Source organism: Myotis brandtii, unplaced genomic scaffold (genome assembly GCF_000412655.1).
Source record: "Myotis brandtii unplaced genomic scaffold, ASM41265v1 scaffold176, whole genome shotgun sequence".
Taxonomy (NCBI): domain Eukaryota; kingdom Metazoa; phylum Chordata; class Mammalia; order Chiroptera; family Vespertilionidae; genus Myotis; species Myotis brandtii.
The window spans coordinates 2,111,246-2,126,109 of record NW_005356519.1 but is presented as its reverse complement, the minus strand read 5'-3'; the positions used below and the strand labels follow the sequence as shown (position 1 = coordinate 2,126,109).

At 37.5% G+C, this 14,864-nt stretch overlaps 1 protein-coding gene across 2 annotated transcripts in view; it reads left to right on the top strand.

Moving 5' to 3' along the window:
* The window catches only part of COL21A1 (collagen, type XXI, alpha 1), a 167,346-nt gene that overhangs the window by 95,460 nt on the left and 57,022 nt on the right, over nucleotides 1-14,864 (top strand). For both annotated transcript variants that reach the window (XM_014537294.1, XM_014537293.1), the window contains exons 11-12: nucleotides 6,193-6,246; nucleotides 6,338-6,391. In XM_014537294.1, coding sequence (XP_014392780.1) covers nucleotides 6,193-6,246; nucleotides 6,338-6,391 — 108 coding nt within the window. The remainder of the gene's footprint in view (nucleotides 1-6,192; nucleotides 6,247-6,337; nucleotides 6,392-14,864) is intronic.

The window sequence follows — 14,864 nt, the reverse complement described above, 5'->3', positions numbered from 1 at the left end:
ATTCTTCTTTTGAAATAAGCTTGGTATAACTTTAAGTGTAAACTTCCTTGGGGAACAAGTTAATTTACCAAAATTTAATTAAATTCTGTGAATCTAAGAGCTGAACTATATCTGCAGAGATTATTTGCCAAAGGTAAACAATGTTATTCTTTCATAAGCTTAGCTCAAAGCTAATTATTAATGAAAAGTGGCTGATGTTGCTTTGTATTTATCACCCATCCACCTTTATCTAAGGCAGTGGTTCTCAACCTTCCTAATGCTGCGACCCTTTAATAGAGTTCCTCATGTTGTGGTGACCCCCAATTTCATTGTTACAAATTGAACATCATTAAAGTATAGTGATTAATCACAAAAACAATATGTAATTATATATGTGTTTTCCGATGGTCTTAGGCAACCCCTGTGAAAGGGTCATTTGACCCCTAAAGGGGTCGCGACCCACAGGTTGAGAACCGCTGATCTAAGGGAAGGAGGATTAGACTTAGATTAAATTTCATTTATAGTAAATGTGGTTTGCTTTAATTTAAAGTAGCAATTCTGTTCTTCTCTCACAGAAGCATAGGGCTTCTCATTGTCAAATATAAATCATTTGTCTTAGCCCATAAAAATATTTTTAAAATTTTGTATTACTTCCTATTTTGCAATCAGTTAAACTATATTTTCCCCCAGAGTCCTTCACTCAATCAGTGATATTAATCAGCCATCCACTGCACAAGCCTGACTTCTGATCATTCCACATTTCCAAATTCCTCACCTTCTGTAACCCATCATCAGGTTAGACTAAATACACCTTGAATGGATTCAGATTCTCCCTACCATTATCTCTTCCCTTCAGGAGGCTCCCATATGATCTTCATACTTTTTCTTGCTTCCTTCAATATGTCCTCCACAGTGTAGAAAGTGAGCTTTTTGCAGCTCAAGTCTGATTGTGTGACCCCTGATTTAGTGGCTTGGATTAAGATTAAAGTCCTTCATAAGACCCACAAGCTGTGTACATAACCTCCATTCTATCATTCTAGTCTTGTGTGAAATATGCATACATCCATCTCTTCTTTCATCTCCAGGAATATGGCTCATCCTACCATGCCACCTAGCACATTGAAGGGCTTCCTCTTATATGTTGTGCTTTCCTTAGTGTTCCTTTGAGCTCAGGTCTTCAGAAAGCTTCTCTTGACTGTCTACTTTGTTGTTGTTGTTGTTAATCCTCACCCAAGGATATTTTTCCATTAATTCTCTGAGACAATGGAAAGGAGGGGGAGAAACAGAGAGAAACATTGATGTGAGAGAGACACATCAATTGGTTGCCTCCCACATGCAGGGATCTAGTCTGCAACTGCAGTACATGCCCTTGATCGGAATCAAGCCCAGGACCCTTCATTCTGTGGGCCAATGCTCTATCCACTGAGCCAAACTGACTAGGGTTTAACTGTCTACCCTTCATCTCCCATAGCATCACAGTACTTTCTTAGAACTTAGCTCAGGTGTAATTTTATATACATTCATGTGACCTATTAGTCAAGTAATGAGAATTAAATAGTTCAACTATTTGATGATTAGTTGGGTTAGTTGGCAAACTAGTTTCTGTTACTTATCTAATAAAAGAGTAATATGCAAATTAACCATCTCTCCACAACAAAGATGGTGGCGCCCAAAGAGGCTGGGCAGGATGCTGGTGGCGTCACCCTGGCAATGTGAGCCCAGCAGGCAAGCGGGGTCGTAGGCAGCACCCAGCAGGGCCTGCTGGGCAGTGGCAGTGGCTACCGTGAGCAGGCAATCGGGGCCCGCAGGCAGCACCCAGCAGGGCCTGCTTGCCCATCCTGGTGGTGTGGAGCAGGCAGGCCCCACAGAGAGCAGAGAACCACAGGGAGGGGGCCCAAGCTGTCAGTAGCACATCCCCTGAGGGCTCCCGAATTGGAGAGGGTGTAGGTCGGGCTGAGAGACACCCTCCCCCACCCCCCGCACAAATTTCGTGCACTGGGCCTCTAATTTATATATATGAAAAGGCAGAGATTCATGAATATTCTTTGAATTTAGTTGTATAGAGCTATAAAGTCCACCAATGATTAGAAGATTCCACAGTGGACCACTTGATTTTGGTTACCTAGTTACCCTGGTTGTGTACCTAAGGGTATATATGTTGGAATTTTGGAAAACTTTGAGGAAAATTATGAAATAGAATAAACTTTAAATTACTTTCATACATTTTAAAAATAAGAGTGATATTCCAAATAATTTCTTTGGATTTTATTCTCATTTTAAAGTTTAGAGTATTTAAAGGAAACCTTCTTACTACTTAAAAAACTATATATTTATATTGGCAGAATATTTTGTAGTATGATTAGAATTCTGCTCACTAGACATTTGACTCTAGCACATTTGATGATTTTATTACCAATTTCCATTTCAAAGCTATATATCTTTCCTGGAGCATGGCAACTATGAATCATGGAAGAAAAGTAAATTGACTTTGTATACTTCAACCCTACAATTTGGCAGTGAGAATATTTTTTTCCTATAAAATGACTCATCTACAAAGAAACTTTTTCTGAACATGGGAAAAACTTAAATACTGTCAGAAATCTTGCAGATGGGGTAGTGTGGATATTTGGATCTACTAATAATTGCAAAATGGTAAAATTAATGTTGACAAGTATTAAGCAGTCAAAGATCATGTGAAAGTTGCAGTGTACAACACAGAAACTTGTGTATTTGGAAAAATAAAAACTCAGTAAACTATATGAAAGCTTATAATTTTTCCTGTTTCAGGGCATTTTTTGTTTGTTTGTTTTAGTGTGCCCTGCTATGACTCAACGTTTTATTTCTTGCTCATCTTGGAAATTGTTCTCTGTTATGATATTCCTCCCTGTTAACCTCTATTTTCCTGGTTTTTAGTCCAAACTTTTTTTTCTGAATTTAATCTAATTTTTTCTGGTGTTTTGCCCTGGGATTCCCCCACCTTGGATGTGGTTTTGTTTTTTATTTTATTACCAAGCATGCTTCCTGTAGCTTCTAAAATAATCTTTGAATTTCTTTATACAATTTAAGTTTTTAAGACCTTGTCTCATTGTAAGTTAAGAAAAAATGAACAACAGTAGCTTGGTTCTCGTATTTTGGGAAGCAGTTACTATTCCTTTATTGCAGTTCTTCCAAAATCAAAACTAACAGAGCCATTGTAAAATACACTGAGGCCTTGTTCACATGTTCAAGATTGGATATGTACGAATGTTGCAAAATGGTTAAATCATGATGATGACTGCCGTTCCCCATGCATTAATGGTGGCTATTAAAGCTACAGAATAACATTCTCCATGGTGTCTCATAGGATTATACAATAGTCACTGATTCTAAGAAAAGAAAGAAATATTTATTGAGATCCTAACATCTGCCAGACATTTTCACCTATGACACTATGTTTCTTTTCCAAAGTAAAGTGGGCATTAGTATTTTGATTTATGGTAAAAAAAAACAAAACAGGTTTAACTGGGCAAAGTGACTTTGACAAAATCCCATGGAAAGGGAGGAGCAAACATTCAGCTCAAGGTCTTTTCCAGCTTCAAAATTCATTGTCTTTCCACTTCATTGTGTTGTCTCTGGATCTGGGGATTTGATTTCTCTGCCCGAGGTCACATTATGAGTCAGAGGTGAGCTGGAAACACATTCAGGGTCATCTTCATGTTACTTTAATCCACTGAAATGTCATGGGTTCTCTCTATAAAAATGCATTAACTTCTTCGAAGAGAAGAGATAGCATGGCAGTTTTTGATCTTCTCCAAAAGATTAACTTTCTGAAAAAAGTAATAAAGCAGATAAGACATTTGGCTTAACTTTTGAAAAAATGTGAAAGAAAAAATAATTCAGTAAATGTGAACTTTGCAGATGACCAATCATTTTGATAAATAGCTAATCTCCACGGTAACTTTCTTTTAGACAATTTTATGAATATGTCTTTCCTCTGGGCACTCACTTAACCTGCTGTGCTTTGGTGTCCTTATTTTAAAATGGAGATAAGGCTACATTAAAGGGTGGTTGTGAAGATCAAGTGAATTTATTAGTTTGGAACATGAAAGTTGTATATAAATCATTGCTATTATTATTTCTCCCAATTGCAACAGCTTATTGCAAGTTATGTCAGACTATCCAGAGAGTGCATGAAGCATTCTGAAAAATCTGAAGGATATCCTCGGTGGTGGCATTTATAAGTAACCTAGTTCTGTTTTGGCACGTGCCAACAGTGATAGAATTGAAATTCAATTCCAGGCCTCTTTGATTCCAAAGTGGTGAGGGAAGGAGATTCAGTGATAACCAGAGTGGTACAGCTGAGCAAACTCTGTGTAGATTGACTTTCTTCTTTCTTTTGACTGATCCTGAGAACATGCACTACATGGCATTACTAAAGTTTCAATTCGCTACTGGAAAGAGCACAAACATAACATGGTTCCTCGGGGGAAGAGATGTTTCTCGCTTGTGTGCCATGTGGATGACTTGAAGGTGACTTCTTCCAATGTTTGAGAAACAGAAAATGTGCCAAATGCTCTATTTCATGCTGGAAATACAGAAATGAATTAGATCTGGTTCCTCTTCTCAAGGGGACATAGAGACAGTGCTCGCCCAGAGGCGGGTTTGAGAATCGCTGGTTATTTTGTATGGAGTATGGAAGGTTGCTTATGAATCTCATTCACTGGTGAAGTAAAATGTTTAAGGATCGGGCAAAGGGAGTTGAGAGAAATCCTGATTAAAGCATAATGATATACTCTGTGAAAACTGAATGGGTTATGAATGAAAGGATGATCATTAGTGATAGAAATGATGTAGTCATCATCATTCAGGGAGTAACTGAGAGCATTTTACAAAATAAGAAATGCAAGTGTATATAAAAAGAGGAAAACTATAATCTATGACTGATCTTTTGGAGACAACCACTACAGTGGGGCCTTGACTTACGAGTTTAATTCGTTCCAAGGCCGAGCTCGTTAAGGAGCTTGTTAACTCAAATTATTCTGTCAACTCAATGCAAAAAATCGGCCGAGAGACAGCTGGTATCTCAAAAAACTTGTTAGTCGGGACACTCGTAAGTAAAGGCCCCACTGTATTGTTGTTGTTGTTAGAGCTAGCAAAGAGTAGTAAAAGAAATATTTGGAAATGGGACTGGAAAAGCAGGTAGTTATGATGTCTCTAAAATTGCAGCTGAAAATGTATTGACAAGTGATTGGGTGACTACAAAGACCAAGGCAGATATCTATGAGGAGCCACATAAAAATAAAGCTTTTGGGTTTAAGAATGAAAATGTGATTGAAACATGAATGAGATCTGTGTTAATGCTATCAACAAAAGAAAGCTGTGTCCAAACAGTAAGATCTGAGAAAGATGGAATATGAATAGAGTGTGGGAGAAAACTGGAATCTGAATAAGAGGTAAATGTGTTTGCAGGTGCCAGGTGGTCCAGATCAACCAGACCTTGACCCTGAGAACCTAGATAAATGTTCAGGGCCTGTAAGTTTGTTTGGGAGTTTAATCCCCATGTACTAAGTGAAGAATGAAGAGTTCCCCCTGTCTAAAAAAGATGCGCTGTTTTACCAAGGGTCCAGTTTCTGGAGGGATATGTAAGAAGAAGTGGAGATGAAAGTGGACCATGGCCTCAGCAGACAGCTCAGCCTTGGGAGCTGGGAGACACATGTTACAGCCATATTCTTGAGGTTAACATAGCAGCTTTCTAAAATGAGCATTCCAAAGGCTGTTATAGACTTATATTGAAGGATAACATTCACCAAGGTTTAATTTATTCTAGGGATTAGCTCGGATGGTCATTAATTCAGGAAGTTTAAAAATGTATTACATTTGTTTAATCCTCTAATTCTAGGTGTTTTCTCCTGAATGTGTTGACTATGTTTCTAATGTGTAGTAAATTTCTTTAGAGACTGTGAATATTGGCTTTATATTCTGATTCCAAAGTCTTCCTTTTAATTGAAGCATTTCTGAGTATTTTTCTTAATCTTGAGATATTTAAGACCTTTTTTCCTAAAAGCTGAAGGATATGAATTCCTTATTAAGCATTTGACACTTTATTATTTTGATTTCTTAACTAAGTGAAGTCTTAGGTGTGAGAAACTTGAGACAGGTGTGAATCCTGAAATGGAGGGCTGCTCTTTGGGAATGTGCTGGAATGTTAATTATTTATTCTTCACTTTTCTTTAGGGATATCAGGGAATCTCAGGATCACCAGGTGTTCCAGGATCCCCAGGAATACAAGTATGTGACCTGTTTATGCATATTTTAGAAATACTATTTCTAGTGAGCCTTAAACCATAACTGACAGACTTTCATTTTGTGGTTAATTTAGGGAGCACGAGGACTACCAGGTTACAAAGGAGAACCAGGGAGAGATGGTGAAAAGGTAAACACATCCGCACACAAATGTGTCCAGTTGTTTTAGTCACTCAGAGAAGATAAGGATGTTGTTACCTATGATAACTCCCATTCAATAGTGTTCCCCTTGGTGAATTCCAAGACTTTTGGCTTCAGAAATTTGTCATTGGCCATTGGCTAATGAAGCTTTTATTATTGCCCGGCCGGTTTGGCTAAGAGGTTGAGCATTGACCTATGAACCAGGACGTCACAGTTTGATTCTCGGTCAGGCCACATGCCCAGGTTGCAGGTTCGATCCCCAGTAGGGGCCATGCAGGAGGCAGCTGATCAATGATTCTCTCTCATAATTGATGTTTCTCTCCCTCTCTCTTCCTCTCTGAAATCAATAAACTATATTTAAAAAATTTTAAGGCTTTTATTACTAGATGAAAGTGGTTTTTACTTGATGACCACTGTCAAATTGAACAGTTACTGGCATTATCCTGGTTCCATATTCTCTTCCGTGGTTAAGCTCTGGGAGGTGTGAGCGAGCTGCTCTCTTAGAAAAGAGAAAATTATATGAATGTAATGTGTCCCCTGTTAGCCATGGATAGTTCAATATCCACATGTCCATCTCCATAATAGATACCTGTCTGGCAGGTGGCCTATTGGCTTAGCTTTACTGAACTTCTCAAGCTTCAGTGGGTACAGACAACATTTGAACTGATGACTTTCCTTGAAGTACGTGTTCTTTAAATATATTCAATAAGTTAGTACCTCCACATGGATCCAGTCAAGGCCTACTGGCTCTGGTAGCTGGTCCACATCCAAGATGCCTATTTGTATTTGCTCATATCCCTATGTTGATTTATTAGCTTAATTCCTAAAGCACAATTTTATTTCTAAGTTCTTGGTTTGCTCCTGGTAAAAACCTGCATTAATTTTCTAACTACCATCTTTGCAAAATTATCATCTTTTTAAAACAATGTGCACAGCATCCACATGTGAAAAACCCTGATGCAAACTATATTTTATGTTTTTATGGTTGTTCTTATTGGATGGATCTCTAACAGATCTCCTGATGGATCTGCCACTTTCAAGCTGTTTGATCTTGGGCACATTACTTAATAATGTCTTTGACTCTTACTTTCTTCATTGACACAATGGAGATTTCTTTATAGGCTTTTGTGAAGACTTAAATGAGATAAGGTATAAAGAATATTTAATATGGTTCCTGGTACAGGTTTTTTCTTAAATAAATGGTTGTTTTGTTGTTCTGCTTTATTCATCAAGCAGCTTGGTTTAGTTGAGATGTGGCATGGGGTGGGCTGGTGTGTCATGGGCAGACATGGGTTAGAGTGGTCACCAGGGGAAACAGGAGGGTTAGTGAGTACAAAAGAAACAGAGAAGATGGAATAGATCAGGGCAGCGTTATATTAGGGGGAGAGTTACAGGAGGTAGAGCAGCAGCAGTAATTGATAAAATTCCTGAGAAGTAGTATGAAATTCTCTTGTCTACTGAGTGGCCTTGGGCCTCTGTGGATATTTTTAGCCACTTAGCAATCTCTGCCCCTTTTGTTTTTTACTTTTTCAAAATATATTTTTATTGATTTCAGAGAGGAAGGGAAAGGGAAAGAGAGATAAAAACATCAATGATGAGAGAGAATTATTTATCGGCTGCCTCCTGCACCCTCCTCCCCCACTGGGGATTGAGCCCACAACCCGGGCATGTGCCCTTGACTGGTATCGAACCCGGGACCCTTCAATCCACAGGCTGATGCTCTATCCACTGAGCCAAACCAGCTAGGGCTCTCCGCCCATTTTAAATTACAGAGGTGCATCTTAAAAGATGACAGGGTGCAGGCCAGGCTTACAGGAATGGGAGATGTCTCATATTTCTCAGGTCTTTCTATATCCTGAGAGACAGCTGGTGCTTCTCCAGGTGAATGGGGAATTCCTCTGGCAAGGTCAGGTGGATACCTGTTCTGAGAAGACCTTCAGTACAGGATCATTGCTGTTTCTGTGACATTCTTACAAATAGCCTGATTTAGGCATTGGGGGGATGCATAAATGTATGCATGTATGAATGAATGCATCTATGAATGGATGAATGAATAAATTTATTTATTTTTCCTTTTACCTGGCTTTTAGAGACCAAATATAGAAAGGAGGCTTTGTATTCGTCTTTAAAGAATTGGAGTGAGTTTCCTTGGGAATAGATGTGCTTTTTTAAAAATAAAAGAAAAAAGTAAAAATAAAAAAAGGAATAACAATAATTCAATTAATCACACCTCAAACTAACTGCTCTATTGGTTAGGGTTATTGTGCTGTCTTTAAAATAGATGTGTGTGGATTTTACAAAGCCATACTTTTTATTGAATTAGATAACTAAGATGTATGTTTATGCAAAGGTCTCTGTTTTCAATCCAGTAATGATTTCGTTCAGAATTGATTGTTTTCTGAAATTCATTGTTTGGGCATAAATCTGATTTGACACGGTCATCGGAGCCTAAAATCACTTCGTAATACCGTTTAAATTCTGCCTCACATTCCCGGTGGCTTCAGCGAGTTCTTTATCTAAAGTTACAGTAATTTAGTAAGTTACTTACAGACTTTTCCTTGTGTTTTTTTTCTCTCTCTCCATAATACATTTCCTTGACTTTCAGAAATGGGACTGTTAACATCATACCCCTGAGGGGGCCTTGACTTGTGGCAGGACAGGATACTTCTTCCAGGCGTTACACAGTGGCTCTGGGGAGATTGTTCCACACAATACTGTTCTCCATTAGGAAAATTTTCCAGAACAATTTCCATTTTGTGGATTTCTTCTGAAAACTCCCATAGCGGGAATTCTCACTTACGATAATTAAAATTACATGTACTTTCTCATTTACTTTACCATGTTCCTCACATATCAGACAAATTGAATGCATATAGATTTTGCAGGATATTTTTTCCTCTGAGTTTACAAATCAAAAGGAACACTTAATCCACCAAGTGGTCTTCAATTTATAACATGCTTTAAAGCTATTCTCTGGAATCCAAGAAATACTTTAAGTACTTGAAAACACTTCCTCATCTTTAAGGAAACCTAATATATTTAAATTGTTCGGAGAAATTTTTTTAACACTTATATTGGGTTGTATTGGTTAACTGCTATCTATTTATGGGTTTTTGAAAAGTGTATGAAACTTTTTATGGCAAATTCAATTCTGGAAACACAGGAAGTATTAATAAATTCTTTTTTAACCTATCCAGACTTGGTTTTTCTAGGTTTAGGATATACAGTATACTAATTATATCTAAGGTATCATTATGGAACAAATTATACATTTTGTTTAATTTCTTTGTTAGAGCATTTAACATTTAAATGGTTCCTTCAAGACCTCATTTTCCCATTGTCCTCAGCATCAATACCTGTGATGAGTGAGAATTTCCCGCTTAAATCAGTCCCTTATGTGCATTATCTGGGCTTCCAAAGTCAGGAGATTAAGTGGTGCTATCATGATTTCTATTATAAAGTCAGTCATGATCAAAGAACTCCAATATATACATTGAGAGAACAGTAACAAAGGATCGAGATAAAAAGGTTGTTAGGGAATGATACATTAAACTTAGTACATTAGTAGTTTTACTTCTTGCAGTGTTTCTGAAGCAAAATAAAAAAAAGTTTAAAATATTAAAGCAAAGCCATTAGTGACATAGGAGGGAGAAATAGAACTGGTTTAGCAAAGTTGCCACTTTTTTTGCTTTCTCCAAAAGAGAGAGTAATCTGTCCATAATCTACCTGTGTAGTTTTTTGAAAGAATCACAACGCAAACAGTGGTGTGTGTGTGTGTGCATGTACGTGTGCGCGCGTGTGCGTATGTATGTGTGTGTGGTGGGGAGAGGGGAGAGAGATTTAAAGCAGTTACAGATTACAGGTTGAGCTCTAAATTCAGGCTACTTAACCACCCAATCATACTTCTTAACCTCTCTAAACCTGATTTTCAAAATCTAGAAAGTGGGGACTTTGATATTATTTTACTAGATGACCAGTGCACAGGATTCATGCACTGGTGGGGGCGTGGCCTGTGGGGATCGGCCTGCTGTGGGAGCGGCGCTCCCACTGTGGGAGTGCATTGACTACCAGGGGGGCAGCTCCTGCATTGTCTGCCCCCTGGTGGTCAGTGCGCGTCATAGTGACTGGTCGACTGGTTGTTCTGGTCATTCCGCCATTAGGTTGCTGGACTTTTATTATATAGGATACCCTTATTTGAAGATTAAATGAGGCTTAGTCAAAATTACTGCTATAAATTTGTGATGTGATAATGATGATTTGCTTATTGGAGCCACCATTGTGCTGATTACATAATGTAAATGTTTTGGAAATACCTTTGATTTATTTTTATCATTTATCTAAATGTTGAGGTGCCCCATCTGAAGCAGACAGAAATTTCCTTACCTCCTTTCCTTTGCATCTATCTTCTTACCTGTATAGGTACCTATATTCTGCCTTCCCTCTTGTTAATATGAATGAACTATCCATATATAATACCAACCTTCCTCTTGTGCTCAGGATCCCATCCTTCTCCATTACTTTGTGTTATTAACTAGCCCTTTTTCTGTGTCATTAATTTTTATCTTTTCTAGTTAAATTATTCCAATAACCCAAAATGGCCATCTCAAACCAATCACACAGCCTCCTTCATTTACTGCCACATTTCTCATTCCCATTCCAGTGTAAGCATGCCTTTACTCACTTGCACTTTTTCACTTCCTTTCCCACTTAAAATAACCGAGTCCCCAGCGATTCGCCCGTATCTGGAGCTCAGAGTCTGAGACTCCCCCCTGACCGAAAACGACAACCGCGCTCTCAGCCACCAGCCCGCTTTGCGCGCGCACCTCCGCACCTGAGTATTTTCCACACTGCGCCTCCTCTGAGCCTCGGTGTGCTGTTATTTTTCCTTCTAGTTGAAGAGTCTCTCCTCAGCCAGCCTTCCTGCAGTTCTGGGTGATGTCCGTTCCGTCTTTTAGTTGTATTTTTGAAGTGGTTGTTTGCGGCAGCAGTCTGCGGTGTTTACCTATGCCGCCATCTTGGTCTCTCCTGACAGTAGAATTTCTATCCTAATCTTCTGCTGCATATTTAGATCACTAATGTCTACCATCTTTAAAATTCATTAGTCAATTTTTTTCAATAATCTCTGCTTATCGGCAGTATTTGAGATATACAACAAGATATTGAATATTTCCTTCTTCTTTGAATGAATTGACTATTTTCTTCTTCTTGGAATGATTTCTTCTCTTGACTTCTGGAATATCACATGTTCCTATGCTTTCTCTTACTTTAACTGGTTACTTTTTCACAGTTTATTTCTTATCATCTCTTCCACTTTCCATTCTCTAAATGTTAGGGTGATGAAATATAAACTTATAGGAATATAAACTTATGTAGCAAATATATAAAAATGCATATTGGTGATAAGTATAGTAATGATTAATGTGTTGATATAATTAATGTTATAATGGATATACTAAATAATAAAAATATTATTAAATGAAAATATTATTAAATGAACACGCTCCGTTTTCTAATACAATATTTTGCTTTATCTGAATCTGGAGAATCCATGGAATTGTTGTTACAATCCGGACTTTCTGAAAAACTTTCTTTACTCTTTATGGAAGAGGCGGTACCACATTTCCTTCTTCCTACATTCTTTCCTCAGAGGCTCTTCCAAAGCAGCACTAGCTGTGCCCTCCCTAAATATTCTCTGAAGTCAGGGTGGAAGTCCCTCCTGTACAGACGGTGTTGACCTGGGTGTGCTCAGGTGTTCAGTACTTCTTTGGGTACTTTTCGGATCTTTCAACCCTTTGATTTTAAGGCTCTAAAATGGATTCAGCATCTCAGTTTATTATGAAGAACCAGTAATTCCATGTCCTGCCTCTTTTATTGGCTGCTATGCCTCTTTCTGTCCTGTTTAACTTTCCTCTACTGGCATCATTGGGAAACTTACAACTTTTATTGAATTTTTACAGCATTATTCATATTTTCTTGGTTCTAAACTTGACTTCTCATCTTCACTCTGGGCATACTCTGTTCTATGGTCATTGATAAACTATAGCAGTGACCCTGTAGTAGGAGCTCAGGAATCTACTTTTTTTTCTAGGCCTGAGTAGTCCAATGTGATCACCAAACCCCAGGGAAATGCCCATCCTTGTGTTGGAGGAACATTTGAGTAGATTTGGACAGTTCCCAGTAAGTCATTATTGCGTGAGCCGAGTAAGACAGCATTTCTTCTTAACTGAGAGGAGAAAAAAACAAGCAAAATGTGTAAAGCTTTTGATGTATTGGGTGCTTTTGGAGGCTTTTACTGTTGTGTGTACATTTTCCTGTTTTATTTATAGACATATTTTGCATCAGTTTTAGTCATTTTTTTTTACCACATGAAATCCTCAACAAGTCATGCATTTAGTAAAATAAGTCATGCTATGCCTATTCTTACATTCATTGTGAAGTAAGTCTTTCCTATTTTACAGTCTAGAAAACTGAGAAGTGAAAAACTTAAATCATTTGTCTGAAATTATTCAAGGGTCAAGGAGTTGAGATGAAATGTCTTGATCTCAATGTGGCTTTCTTTTCATCATTTTTTCCTGCTTTGGCCAGAGCAGTTTGTAGCAGTGTGGTTCGCTCCACTTTCATGCTGTTGCCTGCACTCTGAGAAGAATCCCTGAATGTCTGGCTGTCGCTAAGTGGATAGTAGGAGGAGGGGGCTGGATGAGTGAGTTTAGGTTGCACAGATTGTGCCATGAGACAGGTTTCATTGTCTACATCTCTCTTAAGGGAACTGGGATAGTTCACTCGAGGCCACAGATCACCAAACTTTAAGTAGCAAACTCTTTTGCAGTAAAAGACTTTTGGGCATGGAGCCCCAGATAAATGTATGAGTTATATCCTATGCTACCTGTAAAGCATTATGTCCTTTAAAAACAAATAAACACACTGAGAAACCATAAAAGAACAAGAGGTTTAAAAATATTACTTTTCACATTCTCTTACTACTAAAATAAATATTCTGGACCTGACTTTAGAAACTATGGCTGTAGAACAACTTATGAGATGGACAGCCTCTTCATGTCATGGAAGGTATGGAAATGAACCCATCTTACTGTAAATCTTGGATTCTCTTGGATTCTAATCTCTTGTAAATTTGGATGGAACCAAGAGTGTGAATCCTCAGAATACTTGTTTTATTAAAAGTTTCTTGGAGGACTCGAGTGTTTATCATATTTTAGAAAATGAAAATATTTTGTATATTCAGCAAATTACCATTAGTCACAAGCAAGGAATCAGCTAGGATAGAATAGGTTATGCTGCAATAACAAATGAATCCCAAATGCCTATGGCTTAAAACAAAAAAAAAAGTTATTATTCATCAAACTACATATTAATTAGCAGCAGTGAGGGTTCCCCCATTGTCCTCAAATGGAGGCTCAGGGTAATAGAAGTTTCACCATTTGGATTATAAGTATAGTAGCAGGTACATGGAGAATCGAATAGTGGCTCTTAAACCTCTCCCATTCATCTTTGATTAACCATAGCAAAAATTTTGAAAATAACACCAATTTCAAGAGTCAGGAAAGTGTGGTTCCTTTCTGTACTTGGGAGTAGAAAGAATCTGAATATTGATAAAAGGTGGTCATAGGAGTGAATCATTAACAAGGTTGGGATTATAAAGCACAGAACACATACAATGTAACTGTATTTTAAGATCGTCAGTGTTAAGTGCCAAAGAAGGGAGTTGAATAAAATTTTCCAGTTTAGAGGAAAGTTGAAATTTCAAAAAGACTTAAAGAAAGAAACTGTATACAGAAAGTTAAACCCGGCTACACACTATAGGGACTGTTTTTATCCAATTTAAGAAATCTCTAACATAGGGGCTCTGTGGTTCTTTATTAATTATCCTGCGTGTGTGTGTGTGTGTGTGTGTGTGTGTGTGTGTTTTCAGCAAGACAGAAATAAACATCTTTTATGTATATTTCTAAGTTAAGTGTTTCTGATTATATTCATAGGGAAATTTCCCAGACATGAATTGATTATAGGACCATCAGGTTAAATTCATAATTAAACTTTGCCACAATTGCCTATTTACTATTTAGAAAGTTTGTATTCCTCTAACAAGTATGACAAAATATCTTTTGTCACACTCTTATCAGCACTGAGTTTCCTTGAAGTTTCTAATTTCACCACTATCAACTAAAAATGGCACTGATTTAATTTTCATTTATTTATGTGAGTAAAGTACTGTGTCATGTGATTTTTGGACATTTTGTTATTTCTCTGTAACTCACTTTTTATTCATATTCCTTTTTTCCCCCTACTGGTCTGGTCATCTTTTTAGAAATAGATTTTATATGCATTTCACAAATTGTGTGAAAATATTTTTGCGGGTTTATATTATGTGTTTTTGACTTGTTTGTAAAAATTTTAGCCCAACAGAAAATTTAAATGTTTGTGTGTGTGTGTATATATATATATATATG